Source organism: Camelus dromedarius, chromosome 11 (assembly GCF_036321535.1).
Source record: "Camelus dromedarius isolate mCamDro1 chromosome 11, mCamDro1.pat, whole genome shotgun sequence".
In the NCBI taxonomy this organism is placed as follows: domain Eukaryota; kingdom Metazoa; phylum Chordata; class Mammalia; order Artiodactyla; family Camelidae; genus Camelus; species Camelus dromedarius.
This window is the reverse complement of record NC_087446.1, coordinates 10,252,983-10,277,518: the sequence shown is the minus strand read 5'-3', so window position 1 is coordinate 10,277,518 and position 24,536 is coordinate 10,252,983. Positions and strand designations below refer to the sequence as shown.

Genomic DNA, 24,536 nt, shown 5'->3' with positions numbered 1-24,536 from the left:
GGGCCAGACCTAACTTCTGGGCTTCGACCTCTCCTGGGAAGCTGTGGAATGACTGGGGCTCACTCTGGGGACAAAGACTGAGTTGTGGACACATCGGGGCACATTCATCTGCTCAAACTCTCCTGGAGGCTGACATCTTGCTTGAGTCATATACTAAGACCAGGCTCCACCCAATGCCTGTAGGATCCAGTGCTGGATCACCTCAGGCCAAAAAACTACCTGGGCAGGAACATAGCTGCACCATCAGCAGACAGGCTGCTTAATGACTTCCTGAGCACACACTCACCTCTAGACACACCGCTAGACACAGCCCTGCCCACCAGAGGGCCAGGACCCAGCTCCACCCACCAGTGGGCAGGCACTGGCCCCTCCCACCAGGAAGCCTGCACAAGCCTCCAGACCAGCCCCAGCCACCAGGGGGCAGACACCAGAAGCAAGAAAACCACCATCCCACAGCCTGTGGAATGTGTCCAGAAATGCAGGCCACACCGCACCCTGGGACCAGCTGTCACCTGGCCCTTGGGTGATGACAGGAGAGTGCACTGCTGGGAGGCACAAGACGTCTCCTAAGAGCGCCTCTTCTCCAAGGTTGAGAAATGGAACCAACCTACAACATCACATAAAAATAGAAACGTAGACAAAATGAAGGGGCAGAGGAATGGGTTCCACACAAAGGAAAAAGGTAAAATCCCAATAGAGGAACTAGGTGAAGTGGAGACAGGCAATCTCCCTGGGAAAGAGTCCAGGGTAACGATCGTAAAGATGATCAAAGACCTCAGGAGGAGAATGGGTGACCAGAATGAGAAGTCAGAGGTTTTTTAACAAAGAGATTAAAAATATAGAAAACACTGATGCAGAGTTGAAGATAACTGAAATGATAAATAGAGTAGAAAGAATCAACAGTAGACTAAATGAGACAGAAGAATGGACCAGTGAGCTGGAAAACAGTGAAAATCACTGCCATAGAACAGAAAACAAGAGAAAAGGATGAAAAGAAATGAGGACAGTTTAAGAGACCTCTGGGACAATGTCAAGTGCACAGGATTCACAGTATACTGGTCCCAGAAGGAGACGAGCGAGAGAAAGAGCCTGAGAAAGATATTTCAAGAGATAGTAACGAAGACTTCCCTAATCTGGGAAAGGAAAGAGCCACCCAAATCCAGGAAATGCAGAGAGTTGCACACAGCATTGGCCCTAAGAGTGACACACCAAGACACCCTGTAATTAAAATGACAAAAATTACAGATGAAGAGAGACTGTTAAGAGCAACAAGTAACATCCAAGGGAGCTCCCAGAAGACGGCCAGCTGAGTTTCCAGCAGAAACTCTGCAGAGCAGAAGGGAGTGGCACGATTTATTTAAAGTGATGAAAGAGAAAAGCTACAAGCAAGAAGACTCAAGCTAGCAAGGCTCTTGTTCAGGTCCGATGCAGGACTCCAAAGCTTCACAGACAAAAGCTAAAAGAATTCAGCACCACCAAAGCAGCTTTACAACAAATGTTAAAGGAACGTCTCTAGGCAGACAAGAAAAGGCCACAACTAGAAAAAAAAAAAAAAATTGTAATGAAAAATCACACCAGTAAAAGTGAACATACAGTAAAGGTGGGAAATCACCCACACACAGACTAGTAGGGAGGTTAAGAGACAAAGGTAGTAACATCAGCTGTATCCACAATGAGCAGTTACGGGGATACACGAAAGAGTTCGATGTAAGATATGATGTCAGAAAGAGAAATGATGAGAGGAGGAATATACAAATGCACGGTATTTTAAATGGATTAGAAATGAAGAGATCAGCAACTTAAAACAAACACACACATATATAGAGACTGCTATACCAAAACCTCATGGTTAATGCACACCAAAAATCTACAACAGATGTACAGACAAAAAGAAAAGGAAACATAAACATAGCACTAAATAAAGTCACCAAAAACAAGAGAAGACAAAAAAAGAAAAATAGGGGGGGTGGGGGGGAATAAAACCATAAACAAAATGCAAAGAAAAGCTACAAAATGGGATAAAATATTTGCAAATGATGCAACCGACAAGGGATTCATTTCCAAGACACACCAACAGCCCATACACCTCAATTTCAAAACAGCAAACAAACCAACCAAAAAATATGCAGAAGACCTAAATAGATATTTCTCTAAAAACACCTATTGATGGCCAACAGGCACAGGAAAACATGCTCAGCATCGCTAATTATTAGAGAAATGCAAATCAACACTGTAATGCGGTAGCACCCAACACTGGTCAGAATGGCCATCATCAAAAATTCTACAAATAACAAATGCCAGAGAAGGTGTGGGAAAAAAGGAACTCTTTTGGTGGGCATGTAAATTGGTGCAGCCACTATGGAAAACAGTATGGAGATTCCTTAAAAAACTGAAAATAGACTTATCATATGATCTAGCAATCTCACTCTGGGACATAAATCTAGAGAAAACTGTAATTTGAAAAGGAAACACACACCCCAGTGTTCAGAGCAGTGCTATTTACACTGCAATGGCCAAGACAGAAAAGTGACCTAGATGTCCATTGCCAGCTGAATGGATAAGGAGGTGGTATACAAATACATATACATATAAAATGGGACATGAATTAGCTATAAAAAATGAAATACTGCCATTTACAACAACATGGATGGACCTAGAGATTATCATATTAAGTGAACTGTCAGACAGATAAAGACAAATGTTATATGATATCACTGATATGTGGAATCTGAAAAAAATGATACAAATGAACTTATTTATAAACCAGACAGAAAGACTCACAGGCATAGAAAACAAATTGATGTTTACCAAAGGGAAAGGGGGTGGGGATGGAAAAAATAGGAGTTTGGGAGTAATTTATACATTGTTCTAGATATAAAACACATAAACAATGAGAACCTACTGTATAGCACAGTGAACTTTATTAAATTTCTCCTAATAACCTATATTAGAATTGCATCTGGAAAAGAAAATGTACATACACATATATAAGTGAGTCACAGTGCTGTACACTTGAAACTAACATAACATTGTAAATCAACTGTACTTCAAAAAAAATTTTTTTTAAATAACAGCACCTGAACCCTTTACCATCTGAAAGCATCTTCACACACAGGATCACATTTGCTACAGCAGCCCTGTGATGAGAACATTTACTGTCCTCTGCTTCACCAGAGAAAACTAAGGTTCAGACCTGCCCCAAACCTCGAGAAGCTGGGCTGGTCTCTGATTCTTATTCTGTTCTGTTGTCTGGACTTTGCCATTTCTCCAGAAGGAGAGAAACCCTGAAACTCTTGAGTATTCAAAACATAATTATCTTCCCTAAAGCTCCCTGTTAGCTAATTATTAAAGAAAAGGGCACACTGACCGGAAGCATGAATGTCCACGTTAAAAGTAAAGATTAAATGCCCCTCTCGCAGGATGCCCATGCTGGTCCTCCTTGGGTGATGGGCCTCCCTTCCCAGGTGCCAAGGGCACGCTGACTCGCTGTGGACGGGCTGCTCTGTTTTATTTATTTGAAACCTTGAAGAAATGTACCCCTTACTTGCTTAACGATCTTTGTTTTGATATAAAACGGGTCAAAACCACGCTTCTGCAGAGCGCTTCCTCAGAGTTCCCTGAGAGGCTGTCGTCTGTGGTACAGTTCTCAGTTTGGCTCAAAGAAATCTCTTTTCTGTTCCTATTAAAAGTCGTTTGCTCATTATTTTCACTGACATGTGTCTGTATGAGGTCATTTTGTCATAAGACTGCAGAACAGGATATGAGCTGTGAGAATGTGCAGGGGGCCCGGCTCCCTTCCTCCCTCTGGGCCTCCTTCCCTCACAGCCCACCTCCTGCATCTCCCACCTCACACAGTCCTGAGGGAGCACTTAGGAAGCCCAGGAAGGCAAAGCCCCGCTGACTGCCTGCTTGGGTCCCCTGTCCTCAGCTCTCAGGCCTCAGATTCCCCCCAGGGCACTGAGCAGGCACTCAGTGACAGGGTGGGGGCTTAGGCCCATGAAACTTTGATTCCTTGTGTCTGAAGAAACCCTTTGTCCTCCTCACCCTCAGCACAGCACCTCGGGGCCGGCCTCAAGGCCACAAGGACATGGGGCTGTGACTGCCCCTTCCTCCACCTCCTCTGCTTCCTCCAAATTTCTCAAAGGACCAGGACCCAACATCAGTTACCTTCCTTCTGGGGTCACTGCTCACATCTCAGCCACCTGAGCAGTTTTCACCCTCCCTCTGCTCTGTTTGGGGTACGGGGGCGGGAGGAAGCAGTCAGACCCACCTGCCTCCACATCCAGGCTCTGCCACTGCTTGACCTGTGGTCCTGGGCCCCTCACCTCCTCTCCCTGAGTTTCCATTCCCTTCTTCCCCAAAACAGTGAAAATCAAGTAGTGACCAGCACCCTCTTCTCAGAGACACATGGTGAGGATGGGGAGATGGGGGTCTGCTTACCCAGGAGTCTCCCTCTGGCTGAGGGTGAACTGACCCAGACGTTCTCAGCTGGGTAGATCCAGTCAGCAGCTGTGGGTCTGGGGAATAACCAGACACAGCCTCCTCTGGGCCCAGATATACCCCCCAAAATCAAAAGGGAAAGTGAAAGCACTGGATCCTGAGTTGCTCACAGCACAGACTGCCCAGCAGGCTCCACCCTTGGCTCTTCCCTCCCTCCCTCCTGACATCTTGTAGAAACAACCTAAGATCTGACATTCCAGGTCCTTCTAGGCTCAGTCCATCCTGCCTCAGTCTCTGCAAAGGACCACCTGCCACCAACAAACTATGAAGCCCTTGGCAAATCAATCCCCCACCCCATGGGCTGCCTCCCAGCCCCCTCTGCCCTCTCCAGCCCCTACACTCTGCAGTCCACCTGCTTTATGCACCTTTGTGCCACCAGCACTTGGCACAGTCCTGAACATACCAGAGGCTCACTGCGCACCTGTCATATTGCTGCTGCCGAATGCCTCCATCAAGCAGGTTCTAAGCATTTGCTCACTCAGGTCTTTCTGCCAGAATGCCTGCTCCTACACCTAGAAAAGTCCGGCTCCTGCTCCACAGCACAAATCTGGCATCACTTCCTCTTAGATGTCCTCCAGGACCTTCCCCTGCAGAGTCCCCTGCTCTGCTCCCAAGGTACATGGGAGAGGGGCCTAAGCCCACCCCACATCTACTGTGTGCATGCCCCCCACCTCTTGACCAGCTTGCTGTAGACCTGGTCCTGCTGGCAGGGACAGCACTGGTGTCTTTGGGTCCCATTGACCTGTCTGAGGAGGCCCGTCCTTGTTGGTCATTGCCATTTGGATGACTGTAGAAGTTTGTGGGAAGGGCTGAGAGCACACTGCTCTTTTCTTTCCTGTCTTGTTTCCACTGGACAATAGATCTTTTTCTCTCCAAATGGAAGATGCTTACCAGAAGGTCAGTGTGCTGGCAACTCGGAAAAGTCTAAAACACAAGGCAAGCTTTGTTTCCTGTTTGGTTCCCAAGCAAAGATCCACCATGGACAGAGGGCTGAGGGTGTGCTTGTTGCTGGCTTGACAGGTCCATCAATTCCCTGTCTAACTTAAGAACTGTCAGCCCCTCCTCCCTGATAAATAAAGTAAGAAGTAAAGGCCCCACAGCTTGTAAGTCGTACAGCTGGGCTGTGGTCTCACTTTTCTAATTTGGTCCGCAGAGCAGGGCCTGAGGGGGCCTGGACCCCACAGAGAGCCTGGCCTTCCATCAGGGCTGCTTCATCCCAGGAAATGTCCCTGGGGCCTCGTGGCCACCTGCCCCAGCACTTCAGGGAGGGGCAGAAGAGTGACGGGCATGAGTCCACGAGGACCACACACTACAGTTTGGTCTTAAATCAGCCCAGAACCCAGGCCAGGAATCTGATCAGATTTTGCACATAAGGAAGCCGGTGGGGAGGGGAGAGGCAGGGGCTTTCTGCCAGTGACTCAGGGGCTTCTGTTTGGCGGGAGAATGGCAGCAGCTGATGTCCAGCAAAGGTCCATTTGTCCGAACTCCACAGACTCACACTCCATCCCCAGGTTCTGGGAGCCCAGGCTGGATTGGGCGTCCTGGAGCACAGACACAGAGGGGCTCAGGGGACACGTGTGCCAGTTCCTGGCCCGCTGTCCTGCAGCAGAGGGGCCCTGATTCCCACAGGAGCTGCTTGGCGCTCGAGGACCGCCTCCTGCCTCGGAGCACAGGGCACTAGACACGTTACCCAAGGACGGCCCTTCCCAGGCTGGCGGCCTTGGCCATGTTCCTGGAACCTGAGGCCACCTCCTTGTGTTCTCAGGGGTGACACCACCCAGCTCGCCAAGATGCTGTGAGTACCGGCTGCAGAAACCCAGGTGACAGTGCCTAACACGGTGAGGGCCCAGCCCAGCTCCACAGGACTGAATGCTCCCATCGCTCAGAGGAACACTGAGTGGAATCAGCAGGGAAAGGCTAGTATCCGTGGGAGCAATGGTGAGTGGTGGTCGTGGCCCCACCTGTACGTCAGAGGTTCCTAGATACACGTGCAGATAGAGACATAGGGCTGTCAAGATTGAGAAAGCAGCCCAGTGGAGCAGGAGGAGTTCAGGCATCGTGCTGAGGCCCTCCGCTCCAGCACAGAGCTTCAGGATGCTGTGGGTGGAGATTATCTGTATTTCTCTCCGACTGCGGAAGTAGGGGTTGGACCCACTGTTGTATAAGGGATGTTTGGAACCAGGACCAGTAAGGAGAGACATTCTGTTTGAGGCAGTGCACATGTGTATACAGACAGCACAAGTCTGGTGCCTCTTCATCTGAGACTTCCCCCCAGGGTTTGCATCCCTATCACTCATTCTTCTTCCTCATCACTTTGCCTGACTAATTGGTCCAAGAATACAGTCGCCCAACCAGGCTGTTGTGTCTCCTGGGAGTTCCCTGGGTTTGGGCCTAAGCCAAGCTCTGGCCCAGCCTCCCGGGGCAGAACAGAAGCTCCTGGAGACGGACTTGTCCGTTTCCTCCGCTCTCAGAACTGGGAAGGCCTCTTGCTTCTTTCTGGTCTCTGACCTGCCCCAGGCCCCTTCCAGCGGACCCTCTTCTGCGATTGCTTGGCCAGACTCTCCTGGTTGTAACTGGAGGACTCTCAGCTGACAGAGCTGTGACCTGAGAACTGCATCAGATGCACAGGGAGCAAAATGGAATTGAGCTGTCAGGCTTCAGGGAGAACAGGGATAGATCCTGAATGGCTCAAAGACTCAGTGCTTTATACACAGCCCAAGTCAAGTCCATGAGAGACTGTGAGTTCTCCAAGGGCTGATGAAGAATTGACGAAGCAAAGAAACTCATGATTCTAGTGGTCAGGCAAATGGGGGGCCGTGACTGCTGACCTCTTCAGGAAGGAATGGAAGGTTTGATGGAGGCCCCAGGGAAACACTGGCTGATGGGGAGGCAGAGGGACTGAGAAAAGTCTTCTGCAAGGTGGTTTTTACAAAAGGACACGGAAGGCAGTGGAGCACGAGGTGGCTGACATAGGAGATATCCCAGATCATTCTCATGTGTGTCTGGCTCCCTGCCCTGGGCTCCAGGCGTGGGAGCCTGTGTGGCCCTCCCACGCTCCACCGTGGAAACACAGAGAGTCCGTGCCCAGTAGTGCAGGCCTGGGGGCTGGGGGAGAGCAACGCTCAGATGCTTCCCTCTTTCCTCCCTGGAGAGGGTGAATCTGAGGCCACTCCATGCAGGCTCCTCAGAAGGTCCTGGCAGAATCCATCCCCAACATGAGTGACAAAATCAAGAAGTGGGCCTTGTGCTGACTTTCCCTCCTCCCCTGTTTCACTGTCCCAGACCCTCCACGTCCTGCTCCCAGGTATCCTTGAGCCTGGCCTCCAGCTCTGCCCTCATGTGACCCCAGGCTATAGCATGTGACTCTGGGCTGCACACAGGCTTTTGGTTTCTGTGCTGAGAGTAAAGGAATGAAGAGTTGGAAACAGGTGCTTGCTAAGATCTATCTTTAGAAGGTCGTTCAAGCCCAGTGTGGGCAATAAATGGGGGTAAGGGCAAGTCCACCTGGGTAAACACAGCAAGACTATTTCTGGAAGCTCTTGCAATGTTGCAGCAAAGTGTGTTACAGCTCAGTATTACAGCTCAGTTTTACAGCTCAGTTGTGACAGCAACCTGGATCCAGGCGAGAGACCAAGCAGCACTCAGAGGGCCGGAGAACTCAGGTTTTTTACCCCAGTGGGCCCAGAGGAGTTAACACTCCCTGCTCTGGACCCCAACTGTAGGTTTACACAGGCTTTTATAGGCTGCTAATCTACACTTTGCAACATCATATGCAAATAAGGTATAACAAAAGTTGACTAATTAGGAATGAGCTTTGTAGAAATGGACCAATCAGGAGTGATAGAAATGGACCAATCAGGAGTGGTAGTAACGGACCAATCAGGAGTGGTAGAAATGGACCAATCAGGAGTTAGCTCAGGGAACCAATAGAATACTAGGGGTAAGTTCCACTTTCCTAGATGTAAGCTGTTTCAGAAGCAAAAAGTGAGATAATGCTGCTGGGCCAGGGAAACGGATGGTGCTGATATGAGAGTAGCGGTCCTGCCTGAGGGTCCTGCAGGTCTTTTTCATGGCGCTTCCCACCTCAGCAAGTGTCTGCGTGAGATGTGAAGGTACCTTGAGGTTGGCTGTGTGCCCGCTGATCTCTCTCTACCCCTCTGTTCAGGGCTGACACTGTCTTCAACCTGCAAAGAAGCCCTTCTGATCTAAATCAGCCTGAGTACCAAATCTCAGTCCTGGGCCCCACACGCTGGACGGGGAACATATCTGAGCTCAGCCCAAGCCAGACATGCATGGGCTTCCCCCAGGGGTCCCCATGTGACCTGTGGGAAACAGGGTCTGAGGGAAATGACTGGATGGGAGGGCAGGAGCCCAGCGAGCAAGCAGGAGGAGTGATGGAAAACATTTTCCCTTAGATCCTGGGAAGGAAGTTCCTGGGGAAGGGCAGTCAGGCACCCAGAGCCCAGGTGAGCACATCAACAAAGAATGGCACAATGAATCAGTACATATTTATTGAACCCAAGGCTATAGACCAGAAGGTGGGGAGAGCCAGAGGGATCTGAAATATCTTGTCCCGCACCACCCCCAGCTGATGAAGAAACTGAAACTCAGAGAGGCTGCATTTCTTGGCCCCATGCTTGTTGAAATCCTTCACACACCACAAAGTACCATGTCCTGCTGATGGCATCTGGTTTCCTTCCTTCCTTCCTTCCTTCCTTCCTTCCTTCCTTCCTTCCTTCCTTCCTGCCTGCCTGCCTTCCTTCCTGCCTTCCTTCCTTCCTTCCTTTCTTCCTTTCTTCCTTTCTTCCTTTCTTTCCTTGCATGTCATTAGTTTATTATAAAGGAGATGTGGAAATTATTTCCATGATAAAAATGTGTCAGCACTTCAGGAACGGGCAGCTTCGTGTGATGCCATTTCAATAGTGACATTTCAGTCCACATATTTTCCAAGAATGTCACCATCTCAAAATAAGGAATCATCCTTTTCATCTATAACTACATTGCTGCCTCTGTATTCTGGGAGAAGAACTTTATCTCCAACTTCCAGGCTAACTGGTTGTATCTCTCCACCCTTCCTTTAGAGCCCGATCCAGCAGCTATTATGGCTGCCTGTAATACTTTTCCATGAGATTTTTCTGGAAGCCTAATGCCTCCTCTGCTTACAGTTTTGGCTGCAGTCCTTTCAACTAACACATGATCAAAGAGGGGAAGAAACTTTCTAAATGCCTGTCCTGTCATGACTCCAGCTGCCGCAATTCAGACTCTGCTCTCCAGCTGCTGCTGCAAGGAGAAACCCTCAATTCCCTTCTGCCTTCCTTCCTTTCTTTCTCTTTTTCCCAAATCAACCTCTATTCCAACAGAGCATTTGAGGTTTCACAAGAACTGCCTTGGTCTCTCAGTGCACCCTGGTCCCAAAGGGCCCCAGGCAACTTGACAAATATTCCATCCATTAGATGGATGTCATCACAACCATTACCACCACCACCACCACCACCACCATCATCATCACCATAATCAATACGTCACTGCCTAATTCAGATAAACGTGCTGGGAGGAAAAGGTGTCTTGACAGTGGAAAAAGAGGGCTGGAGACCCCACCTGGGAAGATTCTTTTCTGGCGGGGACATCACACTCCGGGGAGGGGCGACAGAGGAGCCACTGCCGCCTCTCCCACAATCCAACAGTCCCAACTCTTTGACTTTCTCCCATTTGCAACTCTTTTGCATTCACAGTCTTCTCATTTCTTGTTCCTCCAGCCTCTCTCTTTCTTCAGGCCCCCAGTGTCTTTTTTAGTTCATGATACACGGTTTTCCCCCTTTTCCCATCACTCTCTCGTCCCCCCTCCACCATTATTCCAGACTCCAAGCTCCCGTGTCTTTCACCATCTGCCACCTGCTTGAATCCCTGCCCGGCTGCGCTCAGACCCAGAAATGCCAAATTCCTTCACACCCAGGTCCGTACGTTTTATTTGGCTCTCTTTTTCCCTCTATAAAGCTACCTCTGCTTCTTGGCCCCGCACGGGCCCCTGCTCCCTGGTCCGCTGTGTGGGGCGGGGGTGGAACACAGGCCCTGCTGCAGACTCTCATAGCTCCCAGTGAGCTCCTCCAACCTCTTCTCCAGCTCCCGGGCCCGCTGCCTTAGCTGTTCGGAAAACTCTGCCTTTGCCCCCTCATGCAGGTGCATTGCCTCTTTCACCAGGTAGCCCACATCCATCACAAGGAGGGAGCCTGCAGAGGCCACAGCCAGGACCCGGGCTCCTTTGGCCATTGCCAGACCTGTGCCTTTAAGAACTTCCTGCAACCGCTTGCCACTTTGGTATGAGATCTGCCCCGTGGTCAGGAAGCGAAACAGATCTTCACCGAAGCCAGGGTTGGCATTGACCAGCTTGATGGCACAGATATTCATTTCAATGCGTTGCACGGCTTCTGTGAGTTTCTCTTCTGTGGAAACAATTTGTGGCATGTTGTGCAGTAGAATCTCCTTGACCACTTTCCATTTGTGGATGGCAGATGACATCAAAGGGTGGGCCATGATTTCTGCTAACGACATGCTCTTGTGTTCCTTCACACTGGTGGCCACACTGGTCACAGCAGCTGTGGCCCCCAGCCCTAACGCAGTTGCCGAGAGTGCCAGACTGACCCCTGCTGTCGCGGGTGCCAGAGCCAGGCCAGCAATGGTCAGGAGGCCAGACGCTGCACCAGCAGAGGTGGCCGCCACCTTATAGATGGTGCAGTCCCTGTGATCCTTGTCCACCTTGTCTGCAAGTGCGTGCAGCTTTCTTATGCTTTCCTCAAGCTTCCGTTTCACCCGAGGAAACCTCTTCAAAAACCTCTTCTTACTCAGCTGCTCCCTTAGCAGCATGTCTCGGTCGCTCAGGGCCAAGTCTGCTTTCAGCTCGTTCAGGTATTCACGCAGTGCATCTGCCTCTTCCCTGTAACAGAGAAGGTCAAGGGGTTAAGAAGGCAGTTTCGGGGTCTCTGTAAAATAGGCTCAACAAGATTTAACCTGGATACTTCACAGAGATTTTTCTATAAAGCAAAGAGATTTTCTATCGACATTACACACGTATCTTGTACGTTGGAGAGGCTCCGTATACTTGTTCAAACGCGGAATAAACAAGCACAAGCCATCTTAGGACACTTTTCACGGTAGGTGTTTGGTAAGACACCTTCTGACTCAGGCAGGTCAGCACCGTCACCTCCAAGGTGCTTGTAGAGCGGGAGCTCCGCAGGTAAACACACAGAGGTGGGATTGGAGCAGAGAAACCCTCATTCAGAGAAGCTTAGGGTGCAGTGAGGAATCAACCTGCTTTTGCCCTTGGCTAAGGGAAGTGATCCCTAAGCCCCTAGAATGTTCTGGATGGTAGGCACGCCCTGCTTTGCCTGCGCTTCTGGCCACTGGACAGTCTGCCAGGGTGATGCGTGATGGGCCTCTGGGTCATGTGGTGTGAGTCCTGACCTCTGGAGGAACTGGACACGAGGGTATTCGTCTGACCTCTGGGAGAGGCTGGAGACACAGGTCAGCTGGGCGGGCAGCATGGGATTGAGCCTTAGGAGGACCCTTTGCACTGAGGCTCAGGGTACCTGTGACACTCTCCTTGACCAAACGTTAGTCAGGCTCTTCTGAGTCCTCTCCTCAACCAGGCCTCCACCTTCCCCTTCCCTGTTCTGTCCCCGATGGCCCCTATCACTCAGTCTCAGCAAGAACCCTGCTAAATCCACGTAGAGAGACTCCCCCACTCTGAGTTCTGATTGCATTTGATACCTGATCAAATTCCTCATCTCCCACCTTTGAGGCAGCCGTCCTTGACCTGCCTTTAGTGAGAATCCTGTTAGGAACGATAAACAGGAATCCCCTCCCCTTGGTGTCTCCTCTCAGTAATTTTCCCTCCACCACCCCTCACTCTGCTCCTTGGCTATAAACCCCCAGTGTCTGTGCTGTATTCAGGCTCGAGCCTAGTCTGTCTCCTCTACAGCAATGGGCTTCACACCTGTCACCACAGTCCTGAGTGCAGCCTTCCTTATCGTGTCAAGGACTGTCAGGAGCATTTTGTTAAACACAGTGGGCACCCCTGGTTGGCACTGACCCGTGTGCACTGAACACAGGACAGTAATGCGTCCTGAGGACGAGAAGCTTCATGTTTGAAACCCTCCCAGACTCTGCCCTGTGGTTGCTTGAAACCTGCATCCTTCTCTGTAGTAAACTGGACCTGGGAGTGTGCCAGCTGTCAGGGAGCTCTGTGCATCCTTCTAACGAATTCTCCAACTGGAGGGTGGTTTGGGGCATCCTCCAAATTTGTCACTGCTGTCAGGTGTAAGAACAATCTGGGGACTGTGCACTGAGACTTTGTAGTTTTGCTAACTCTGAGTACTTAGAATTTGTTTAAGAAACACTAAACTCACAGCTAGAAGGGATGTTAATGATCACTGTCCCTGACCTATGCTCTCTTCCAAGCCTTATGCCCTTGACCTTCCCAGTTGAAGGTCGCTGGGTCCATTCACTTCCCCAACTGACTGGGAAGCAGGAGAGAGGTTATTAACTCTGGTTCATCTTGGACTCTACAGCCCACCTCACTGACTCCCAACCCATCACCCAGCACCTCAGACTTCTCAAGTGTCACCAGCCTAACTCACACCTTAGCTGTGACAGCTTCACATACCTGCACACCAAGGCCATGTGCAACTCGATTGTTGATGAACCCTCCAAAAGATTCAAGGGACCTTAGGGAACAACTGTATGAATTGCTAAGCCTGAAAAGTTCTGTATGCATTTGGATGAGCTGGTGGAGGAAGTACATTCCTGTTTGGTGGGGACTTGACAGTCGCCTCAGAAATCTGTAAACTACACAAAATTGGCAGCCACTCATTGTGGCAGTGGAGTCACCACTAAGCCACACTGCATTCAGACAGGTCACGCTACTCTATATAGAATAGAGGAGGGTCCCAGATAGCAGTTGAGACCCCCTGGCCCCCAGGCAGGGTATGGAGGACAGAGTCACCCTGGGTCCTCTATGCCCAGCACCAGGGGATCAAGTCTGGGAGGGAAGAAGTGTCCCCTCTCCCACTCACGGCACCTCTGCCAGCATCACAGCCCTTCAATTCTGTGTCCCTCCCCTCAGTCTTGTCCTGACCCACTTTCAGCGCCTTCCAGCTAGTCCTTCAGCCGGAACCCCTCTGCTCCATCCTCCGCACTCAGTTAGACCCTGGTCCAGGCTCCCTCAACCTTTGCATGTGATGCCTGCACTTGGTTCCCCACCTGTGACCCCGCTCTAAGGCCATCGCCACAGTCCATCAGATTGAACTGCTTCTCCCTTTGTACAGATGACAAATCTGAGATCCAGGACATAAGCCCAGAGCCCCATTGCCGGGCCAGGATAGAGCCAGGACCCAACCCAGCTCCGTCCAATTCCACCCCAGCCTCTCTGCCCTAGGGGCCCCGGGTCCTGCAGTGTCTGCACAATTCCTAAGATGGGGATGCCAGGGCTCCAGTCAGAAAGAACCCCCAGGACACAAGCAGACTCATCCCAAAGGAAGTCCTGCTTGGTTCTCATCTCCAGGAACAAGACCCTTGGCCTTGGTCTCTTACCAACAAGCTTTTGCAAAGTTAACACGAACTGAGCACCTACTACATAACAGCTATTATGCTAAGCACTTGGCATGTATTATCTCAGTTTCCTCACAGTAAACTTGAACAATGAAGAAACCAAGGCAGACAGAAGTTAAGTAAGTTGTCCAGGGTCAATAACCTGCCCCTTCCTTGCACTTTCATCTCTTCTCTACCTGAGGCTGTTCACTGCCAGCAAATGACATGGAGGAAAAATTCCTCGTGCATTCTTGAGAAGGAACATCTTTTACCCCAACCATCGGATACTGCCTGGAGGAGGTGTGCCTGCCAGGAGGAAACTAGTCCAGGGAGGGGGGTTTGGGTGACATCCCTGGGGCACCCGTGCAGGTCACCTGGACAAGTTGCCCTCAGCCACAAATCTGTTTAGGACTTCAGTCAGCAGGTGTGACAGTTCCTCTCTGCTCAGTATGTCCCGCAGAGATTCGACAACAGCCTCAAAGAAGCTCTCAGGATCTAGATGGGAAGAGAGCAACAGAAGATTAGAAGAAATTGTGATGGAACATAAATGGTATTGAATATAAAGTGGTTACAGTTCATCTTCCTGAGCAGTGCTCCCCTGGGGAGCTGTTGGTGTAATCACCCAGCGCTATGGGCAGAAGTGGGTCCCCCCAAATTCATATGTGCAAACCCTGACCCCCTAAGTGATTGTATTTAAAGATAGGACCTTTAAGGAGGGAATTATGGTTAAATGAGCTCATAAGTGTGGGGCCCTAATCCAATAAGATGGTGTCCTTATTAGAAGAGGAAGTGAAGCCAGTCTGTCTGTCTCTCTCTGCACACTGAGAAAAGACCGTGTGAGAACAGGACCAGCCGGCCGCAGGCACTGACACCCGGGAATGAGGTCCCACCAGAAACCCACCCGCCACTTCCTCAGCCTTGCACTTTCAGACTCCAGAACCATTTAAGGAATTCCTGGCATTTAGGTGTGGTTCAGAAATGAAAAAATTTAATCCTTTCGAAAGAAAATAAATACAGGGCGCATAAGACATATTAGTCACCATTTACAGCAGAGTCTGGGCAGCAGCCTATAAAGAAATGCATTCATGTTTCGACAGTGAAACAAATGAATATTCACATTAAGGGACGCAGAACTTAATGACTGTAAACTGCCTCAGGTCAGCACAGGGCAAGATTGCTGCCCACGTGAGTTACCAAAAACATGTGTGGTTTTCTGCAACCTGGTGGCTATGAAATTGCTGATAACAGACTGGGGACTAGTATGTGTTTACATGTGGCCTGGGACAGGATGGAAAATGCGCTTCGAGTCACATTCCCACAAAGAGTCATTATCCCTACTTCGCAGAAGAAGAAAGTGAGACTAGACAGGGCAGTGAGCACCCGAGGCCAGCACGCAGACAGCCCAGAGGTTGAAAGTCACGGGGATTCTTATGACATTACTTTGAAGCCTCCTTACGTTTTAAACCCCCCTGTGATGTCTGCATTCTCCCCTACAGCGTATCTGTGGGGTCATCTTGCAACTCGTTTTCGGTGGTAAGCACACTGCAGTGGATACAGAGGTAGAGATATGTTGTGCACATAAAACTTAAATAATCTTATAAACCGATGTTACTTCAATGTAAAAAAAAGTCTCAGAATTCAGAGCGTTGAGTCAAAGTACCAGGTGAGAGACTCCTCCCGCGAGTCACAGACGCCAGGCCGGGCGGGGAGGGGCTTCCTCAGGGGCGTGAGGGGCGGGACCTCAGCTCTGAGCCTGTGGTCCGTCCCTGTCACCTCTCTCTCCCCCAGGCTGCTCCCAGGGGACACAGCTCCCACTGGCTCCACTGAGCCCAGCTGGCCCTTTTATACACAGGAGACGGTCTTGTTTCTGAGGAGAGCTGATCCTCAGGGCTCCCGCAGCCCGGCCTCCCTCACGGGCCCCAGAGCCGGCTGGGGGCTCCCGGCTTCTACTCTGCGCCCCCTCCCTTATGTTTCCACTTGGTTATTTTACTCCCCTGGGAAGCCCTGGACAAGGTGTGAATCGGCTGCTTAGTGATGGGGGAAATGTAGTTCTTAGAAAACAGGAGTCAAGGAAACAGTGATGATTTTGGTGCGTGGAGAGTTACTCAGTTTTTTCTCTTTCCTGCGTCGAATAAGGTTGAAAAGAAACCAGGGCTTCCATAGGGGGAGCTCCCAGCACTGAATCTGTGGGTTGATTGATTGGGGTGAGGGGGGTGGGGGAAATGCCTGAGCACCTGGGTGTCTGCAGGGGGATCTGAGGGCAAAGGAATCACTACCTGCCGGAGGCAGTCCCGCCTGGTTAACAGGTGCCCTGAGGGAAAATTCGGGGTGGGAGGTGAGAATTCTGGGGTGCAGTGAGGCCCCACTTGGGACACACAGTGACAGCAACCACCAGGAGGACCTGCTCCGGGGCAGGCACTGGCCCAGCCACAGGCCTACGTTATATTTGATCCTCAGAACAACATGAGGGAATATCATTCCCATTTTACGTGGGAGGTCAGGGACGGCGCTCCAGGTCACACAGTTGGCAGGTGGCAAATGCCAGACTGTGGTTTCGTTCAGGGGTCCGATGACCCTGGCAGAGTGTTGGGGCTGGCAGCAGGGCGACAGTGGAGAAAAGAGGTTAAACTGGTAACAGTCCAGCATCTGGGAGCAAGAGGAGCCTGGACAAAGGGAGAGGGCAGAGAAGCCTCCAGGGTTGCTGGTCAACCTCCTCTCTGCGCCCAGCCTGCTTTGGGACGCCCCACACTACGGTCACCCCCTTCCCAGGGCTTCTGCTGCCTGACCCATAACATCTGCTGTGTGGTGGGGGAGGGAAGGAATGAGCACCTTGGCCTTGGCCCCTTGAGCAGAGGGCATTGAAGGAGCCTGTGGGCACAAATCCCATAGCAGGGGGCCTCCCCTCAGCCCCTCATGGGGGCTCAGGGATGTTTGTCAACCTCTTCTTGGGTTTTAATTCCTCTAGGTTAACTCAGCCTGGAGACACTGCCCTCATTCTAGGGCACAAGTAGGAAGCAGTCAGAGAAGGAGCGACTACCTGGGTAGTCCCGGCTGGTTTCTGACGTCATGGTGCCAGCAGAGGGATGTCAGCGTCTTACTTCAGCTCACCAGTCTGCGTCAGGCTGGAAGGAGTTGTGGCCTCACCCCTGGGGAAGAGAAAACAGATGGTAGACTGGAACATGAGTGAGCTCCGGCAACAGGGAGCAGCGAGGGGACAGGTCTCTGGCCATTTCCCCTGGGATGGCCACCAGCGCCACAGTGGACTCAAAACAATGACTTTCTCTGTCTACTGGGCTCTGCTGGTGGCTATTCAGAGAAAGCCCTTCCCATCACTGTAGCTCCCTCCCAGCAAAGTCAGAGTCCTGTTGTCCTGTTGGGACAGAAGGAGAAGATATTCAGACAACACGTGGCCACCTGGAAAGTTCTAGAAGCAATAAAACCAAACACAGAAGAAAAGAACGGAAGGGAATACTCTGCAAATTACGTGAGGGTGGGGGCAGCTGTGTTCACTAGCTGAAGGCCGCTCGCATTGCTGCAGGGTGTGTGGTGTGCAGCGCTCCAGAAACTCCCCTGCACTTAGCTTAGCCCAGGTTCTCACCCTGGTGCTGCAGCCTGGACTTGAACCCAAGTCTTTCAGATCCAGGTGCCACATTTGTGATGACTGTGCTCTGTTGCCTTTTCTATACAGAAATATTTATTCATGGATGTATGTTTATTGGTGAATGCCTCAATTCTGATCTTAAAAAAGAAGCATCTTGCCACTGTGGCAAACAGAACGACAGTGCCTCAAAGAACTAACTATAGAATTACCATGTGATCTAGTAATTCCATTCTTCCTTCAGACCAACATGAAGCAAAAGCAGAGACTCAAAGAGATACTGCAACACTTGTGTTCATCACATCATTATTCACAGCAGCCAAAAAGGAGAAGCAACGCAAGCTTCCATCAGTGGATGAATGGATAAGAACAATGTGGTCTTCACGTACAATGGGCTAATATTTACCTTTCAAAATAAGGCAGTTCTGACATGTGCTACACTAAGGATGGAACTCAAGGACAGTATACTCAGTGAAATAAGCCTGTGACAGAAAGATGAATCCATAGGATGCTGCTTATATGAGGTACGTAGAGCAGTCGGATTCATAGAGACAGAAAGCAGAGTGGTGGGCGCCAGGGCTGTGAGTAGGGGAGAGCGGAGTTAGCGTTTACAGGGCAAAGCTTCGGTTTCACAAAGCGAAAGAGCTACGGAGATGGACAGCGGTGACGGTCGCACAACATTCTGAAGGTGTTTAACACCGCTCAGCTCTACACTTTAAAATGGCTACGCTGGTAAAGTTTATGTTATGTCTATTTTTCAACAATAAAAGAATTTTTTAAAAAAGCCAATCAGAAAAGGAAAAATACTGTCAGATTCCACTCATATGAAGTGCTTAGGGCAGTTAGATTCATGAAGGCAGGGAGGACAGTGGTGCTCCCAGGGGTGGAGGGGAGGGAAGGGGGAATGGGGACTTAGTGGTTCATGGGGACAGAGTTTCAGTTTTGCAAGATGTAAAGTGTTCTGGGATTGGATGGTGGTGCTGGGTGCCCAACACTGGGAATGTCCTTGATGCCACTGAACTGGACACTTAAATGTGGCTACGATGGGAAATTTTATGTTATGTGTATTTTATCACAAGCATTTTTCAAAAAATAAATCTTTAAAAAAGCTGGCTTTTATGGAAAAAAATAAAACAGCTAGGCACACTTCCAGCAGAGCTGTGGTGTCAGAGAAGCCGTTTGGCACTAGAAACTCAAGTCTGAAGTGCTGGGAGTGAGCGTGTGGCCCCGGTGAGCAAATAAAACTAGACTGAGCACCAAGGGCAAAAGCATAGTGTTGTCTCCACGCATCTGGTGAATGGAAACACCTCAGCGGCCTTCTACTCCTGTACTAGATGGAGACATTTCCCTGCCACCTCACCCCAGAGCTAGGATTTCTGTCCTGAAATAAAATCCGTTGAATTAAAACTCATTTACACGGAGCTGGCAGCCAAGTGGCAGAGTAGAAGGAGCCAGCTCTCACCTCCTTTCACAAACACACCCAAATCACAACCAACTGCAGAACAACCATCAGTGACAAAGACTGGAATGTACCGAAAGTGGGCTTCCATAACTAAAGACATAAAGAAGGAACCACAACAAGATGGTAGGAGTGATGCAGGAAAAATGCATGTGGGGTGTAAGGAGAGCCGTGTCCTAGGTTTCGGTGGAGCCCCTGGGACGTGCCCCGCCGGGTGTGGGTCCTTGGCTTCCCCCAGGAAAGATTTCAACAGTGAGCCACAGTTGAGTAAGCATAGATTTATTTAGAGAGATACATACTGTATAGAGTGTAGGCTGTGACAAAAGGCACGAGAAAGGCCACGAGGTGTGGGCGTTGGGTGCTCAGGTTAAAGTACAAGTAGGCACACACTCCATAGAGACAGTGTGGGCTGTCTCCCAAGTGAAGGGAGAGACAGAGGCGGCTAGGAGGCGTGGTGTTGCCAGTTTTCATGGGTTCAGTAGCTTCACACGCCTTCAGGTGGGAGGACTCTTCCAGCTACCCTGGGGAAGGGGATGGGATTGCCAGGAATTGGGCCACAGCCCACTCTTTGGCCTTCTATGCTTAGCCTTGGGACTGTCCCGGACCTGGGGGCAGGTTATTTCTAGTGCTAATATATTTCAGGGGTGTATAATGAAGCTCAAGTTCTACTGGAAGGCAAACCTCTTGCCATCTTAATCCTCAGGGCCTACTGGGAGTTGAATTTTCCACCATTTCGGTGTTAATTGCTGTCATCCCTTGAATGGTTGGGCCCTGCCCCTTCCCCTCCTGTCTCAGGAGGAGCAGACTTGTGATATAATCAAATCCCTTACCCCTGGGTGGGCAACCCCCAAACTGGAGAATAAGTATGTTGAAGAGATTCTCCCACAGAGTCACAGTTCTGAGCCCAAAGTCAGGCTTCTCGGCTTAGGAGTCCGGCATTAGGAAGAGAAGCCCCCAGAGTATGTGGCTTTGAAGGCCAGGGGGGGGGGCTTAACTGCAGGAGGCCCACAGGACTGGGGGAAATAGAGACGTCTCTCTCAAAAGGCACAAAACCTCATGCAGACCAGGACCAAGGGATTAAGCAGCCATATCATGGGACCCCGGGCCAGACCTAACTTCTGGGCTTCGACCTCTCCTGGGAAGCTGTGGAATGACTGGGGCTCACTCTGGGGACAAAGACTCAGTGGCGGACATATCGAGGCATATTCATGTGTTCAAACTCTCCTGGAGGCTGACATCTTGCTTGAGTCATATACTAAGACCAGGCTCCACCCAATGCCTGTAGGATCCAGTGGGGCTCACCTCAGGCCAAACAACTACCTGGGCAGGAACATAGCTGCACCATCAGCAGACAGGCTGCTTAATGACTTCCTGAGCACACACTCACCTCTAGACACACCGCTAGACACAGCCCTGCCCACCAGAGGGCCAGGACCCAGCTCCACCCACCAGTGGGCAGGCACTGGCCCCTCCCACCAGGAAGCCTGCACAAGCCTCCAGACCAGCCCCAGCCACCAGGGGGCAGACACCAGAAGCAAGAAAACCACCATCCCACAGCCTGTGGAATGTGTCCAGAAATGCAGGCCACACCGCACCCTGGGACCAGCTGTCACCTGGCCCTTGGGTGATGACAGGAGAGGGCACTGCTGGGAGGCACAAGACGTCTCCTAAGAGCGCCTCTTCTCCAAGGTTGAGAAATGGAACCAACCTACAACATCACATAAAAATAGAAACGTAGACAAAATGAAGGGGCAGAGGAATGGGTTCCACACAAAGGAAAAAGGTAAAATCCCAATAGAGGAACTAGGTGAAGTGGAGACAGGCAATCTCCCTGGGAAAGAGTCCAGGGTAACGATCGTAAAGATGATCAAAGACCTCAGGAGGAGAATGGGTGACCAGAATGAGAAGTCAGAGGTTTTTTAACAAAGAGATTAAAAATATAGAAAACATTGATGCAGAGTTGAAGATAACTGAAATGATAAATAGAGTAGAAAGAATCAACAGTAGACTAAATGAGACAGAAGAATGGACCAGTGAGCTGGAAAACAGTGAAAATCACTGCCATAGAACAGAAAACAAGAGAAAAGGATGAAAAGAAATGAGGACAGTTTAAGAGGCCTCTGGGACAATGTCAAGTGCACAGGATTCACAGTATACTGGTCCCAGAAGGAGACGAGCGAGAGAAAGAGCCTGAGAAAGATATTTCAAGAGATAGTAACGAAGACTTCCCTAATCTGGGAAAGGAAAGAGCCACCCAAATCCAGGAAATGCAGAGAGTTGCACACAGCATTGGCCCTAAGAGTGACACACCAAGACACCCTGTAATTAAAATGACAAAAATTACAGATGAAGAGAGACTGTTAAGAGCAACAAGTAACACCCAAGGGAGCTCCCAGAAGACGGCCAGCTGATTTCCAGCAGAAACTCTGCAGAGCAGAAGGGAATGGCACGATTTATTCAAAGTGATGAAAGAGAAAAGCTACAAGCAAGAAGACTCAAGCTAGCAAGGCTCTTGTTCAGGTCCGATGCAGGACTCCAAAGCTTCACAGACAAAAGCTAAAAGAATTCAGCACCACCAAAGCAGCTTTACAACAAATGTTAAAGGAACGTCTCTAGGCAGACAAGAAAAGGCCAGAACTAGAAAAAAAAAATTGTAATGAAAAATCATTGTCATTGACGCATGTCTATATATAGCCATTTACCCCTGAGACTGCAAAACAGGATACCTGCTGCCACCGTGTGCAGGGGGCCCGGCTCCCTGCCTCCCTCTGGGCCTCCTTCCCTCACAGCCCACCTCCTGCATCTCCCACCTCACACAGTCCTGAGGGAGCACCCGGGGAGCCCGGGATGCCAAAGCCCCACTGACTGCCTGCTTGGTCCCCTGTCCTCCCCTCTCAGGCCTCAGTTTCCCCCCCAAGGCACTGAGCAGGCACTCAGAGATGGGGGTGGGGGGTTGGGCCTGTGAAATTTTAATTCCTTGTATCTGAAAAAACCCTTTGCCCTCTTCAGCCTCTGCACAGACCCTCGGGTGTGGCCTCAAGGCCACAAGGCTCTGACTCCCCCTTCCTCCACCTCCTCTGATTCCCCAAATTTCTCAAAGAACCAGACCCCACCATCAATTACCTTCCTTCTAGAGTCACCACTCATGTCTCAGCCACCTGAGGAGTTTTTGCGCTCCCTCTGCTCTGTTTCGGGTACAGGGGGCGGGAGGAAGCAGTCAGACCCACCTGCCTCCAAATCCAGGCTCTGCCACTGCTTTACCTGTGGCCCTGGGCCCCTCACCTCCTCTCCCTGAGCTTCCATTTCCTTCTTCTCCAAAATAGTGACAATCAAGTAGTGACCAGCACCCTCTTCTCAGAGACACATGGTGAGGATGGGGAGATGGGGGTCTGCTTACCCAGGAGTCTCGCTCTGGCTGAGTGTGAACCAGACCCAGACGTTCCCAGCTGCGTGGATCCAGTCACCTGCTCTGCGCCTGCATAATAACCAGACACAGCGTCCTCTGGGCCCAGATACACCCCCCAAATCAAAAGGGAAAGTGAAAGCACTGGATCCTGAGTTGCTCACAGCACAGACTCTGCCCAGCAGGCCGCACCCTCAGCACCCTTCCTGCTGACCCCTTTGAGAAACAATCCCGCACCTGACATTCCAGGACCTTCTAGACTCAGCCCATCCTGCCTCAGTCTCTGCAAAGGACCACCTGCCACCTACAGACTCGAAAGCCCTGGGGAAATCACTCCCCCAACCACAGGCTTCCTCCCAGCCCCCATCAGCCTCTCAACCCCGCCCCCCCGCCCCCCAGTCCATCTGCTTACTCACTTTTGTGCCACCAGGTGTGGACAGTCCTGGAACATACCAGCTGCTCACTGCATATCTGTCATATTGGTGCTGCTGAACTCAAACTCATACAGGTTCTAGGCATTTGCTCAGTTAGGTCTTTCTGCCAGAACACCTGCTCCTACCACCCGGAAAAGTCAGTCTCATCCTCCAAAGCACAAATCTGGCATCACTTCCTCTGAGAAGCCCTCCAGGACCTCTCCTGCAGAGACCATGGTCCCCTGCTCTGCTCCCATGGTACCTGGGAGAGGGGCCTAAGTCCACCTCAGCCACTGTGTGCATGCCCTGCAGTCCCTCTTGATCAGGTCCCTGTAGACCTGGTCCTACTGGCAGGGACAGCACCAGAGCCCTTGGGTCCCAGTGACCCGCCCAAGGAGGCCTGTCCTTGGTGGTCACTGCCATTTGGATGGCGGCAGGGGGAAGGGCTGAGAGCACGCTGCTCTTTTCTTCCCTGGCTTGTCTCCACTGAACAACAGATCTTTTGCTCTCCAAGTGGAGGATCTTTACCAGAAGACCAGTGTGCTGACAACTCAGAAAAGTCTAAAACAGAAAGCCAGAACCCATTCCTCTTTGGTTCTGGAGCAAAGAGCCACTGTGGACAGAGGGCTCAGCGGGTGCCAGGTGCTGTGCTGGCACCATCCACACATTTCCTGTGTAACCTTCACATCAGCTCTAGGACCTGCTGGCTCCATTTTACAGATAAAGGAACTGAGAAGACAAGCCTGTAGGTCATGAAGCTGTATCGCTATCAGACGTGGCCCAAGGAGAAGGGGCTGAAGTCCATGTGGACCCACCACATCATCAGGGCAGCTTCATCCCAGGCCATGTCCCTGGGGCCTCATGGCCACCTCCCCTAGCACTTGAGGGAGGGACAGAAGACTACAGCCTGGTCTTACAATCATCCCAGGACGTACACCAGGACTATGACCTGAGTTTGCTGATAAGGAAGCTGAGGGGAGGAGAGAGATGGGGCTTTCTGCCAGCAACTCAGGGGAAGAGCAAAGATTCAATCCAAGTGTGACATTTGATATCTGACACTTCCAAATACCTCTCCTCGTTTAAAATTCTTTTTTGTCATTATTTTTTTCTCGTAAACTCTATTCCTCCTGATTCTTCTCCCTTTCACTAGCACCACTTTATCTTGACAGCCAAACAAAACCACTGAGCGATGCGAAACTCAGTTAAATAGCCTTACAAGCCATGGCCTGGTTATCACAAGGGGCCTCTGATAAGCATGCAGGTTGGACTATAGACGTCCATGGACTCGATAAACAGGGTCACGTGGTAGAGCAACCCGATGGGGGCCTAGACTCAAATGAAGGTGAGAATCAAGCAACTCTTTTCTCCAGGCACGTGAGCTGAGACCACCCCCTTTGGAGACCCCAAAGATCTAGTAACTATACAACTAGTCTCAGCCTGACTCTTAAGATCACAAGAGACGTCACCCAGGATGGCGACAGCTCCAGAATCAGGGTCTTGGCCAAACTCTTTGGTCCACAGCAATTTCAGCCACAGTGAAAGCAATGCCAACTCAGTGGGAAAGTCACATGAAAATTGCTC

The 24,536-nt window shown here is 50.6% G+C and overlaps 2 protein-coding genes and 1 pseudogene across 9 annotated transcripts in view; all 3 read right to left on the bottom strand.

The window, feature by feature from the left end:
• The window catches only part of APOL3 (apolipoprotein L3), a 56,184-nt gene extending 51,584 nt beyond the window's left edge, over positions 1 to 4,600 (bottom strand). For 3 of the 6 annotated variants that reach the window (XM_064491495.1, XM_064491506.1, XM_064491493.1), the window contains exon 1: positions 4,441 to 4,561. The gene's annotated coding sequence lies outside the window, so the exon portion shown is untranslated. Of the gene's footprint in view, positions 1 to 4,440 lie in introns of all 6 variants that reach the window. The other 3 variants (XM_031463192.2, XM_031463189.2, XM_064491499.1) reach the window with 3 other exon arrangements.
• Positions 4,601 to 8,994: 4,394 nt separating this feature from the next.
• Positions 8,995 to 9,738, bottom strand: LOC116156487 (10 kDa heat shock protein, mitochondrial-like; annotated as a pseudogene).
• Positions 9,739 to 10,494: 756 nt separating this feature from the next.
• LOC105101599 (apolipoprotein L2) lies at positions 10,495 to 22,882 on the bottom strand. 3 transcript variants are annotated; one of them, XM_064491490.1, is made up of 5 exons: positions 22,780 to 22,882; positions 22,537 to 22,614; positions 17,120 to 17,228; positions 14,457 to 14,577; positions 10,495 to 11,431 (listed from the first exon to the last, which is right to left on the bottom strand). In XM_064491490.1, exons 3-5 carry the CDS (start codon positions 17,148 to 17,150, stop codon positions 10,495 to 10,497), a joined length of 1,089 nt encoding a protein of 362 aa, XP_064347560.1. In that variant the 5' UTR covers positions 17,151 to 17,228; positions 22,537 to 22,614; positions 22,780 to 22,882. The 3 variants fall into 3 exon arrangements, with proteins under 3 accessions (XP_064347560.1, XP_064347561.1, XP_031319053.1); XM_064491491.1 differs by lacking the exon at positions 22,780 to 22,882 and adding an exon at positions 15,539 to 15,624 and having other exon boundaries at positions 22,537 to 22,744; XM_031463193.2 differs by lacking the exon at positions 22,780 to 22,882 and having other exon boundaries at positions 22,537 to 22,737.
• Positions 22,883 to 24,536: the final 1,654 nt, after the last annotated feature.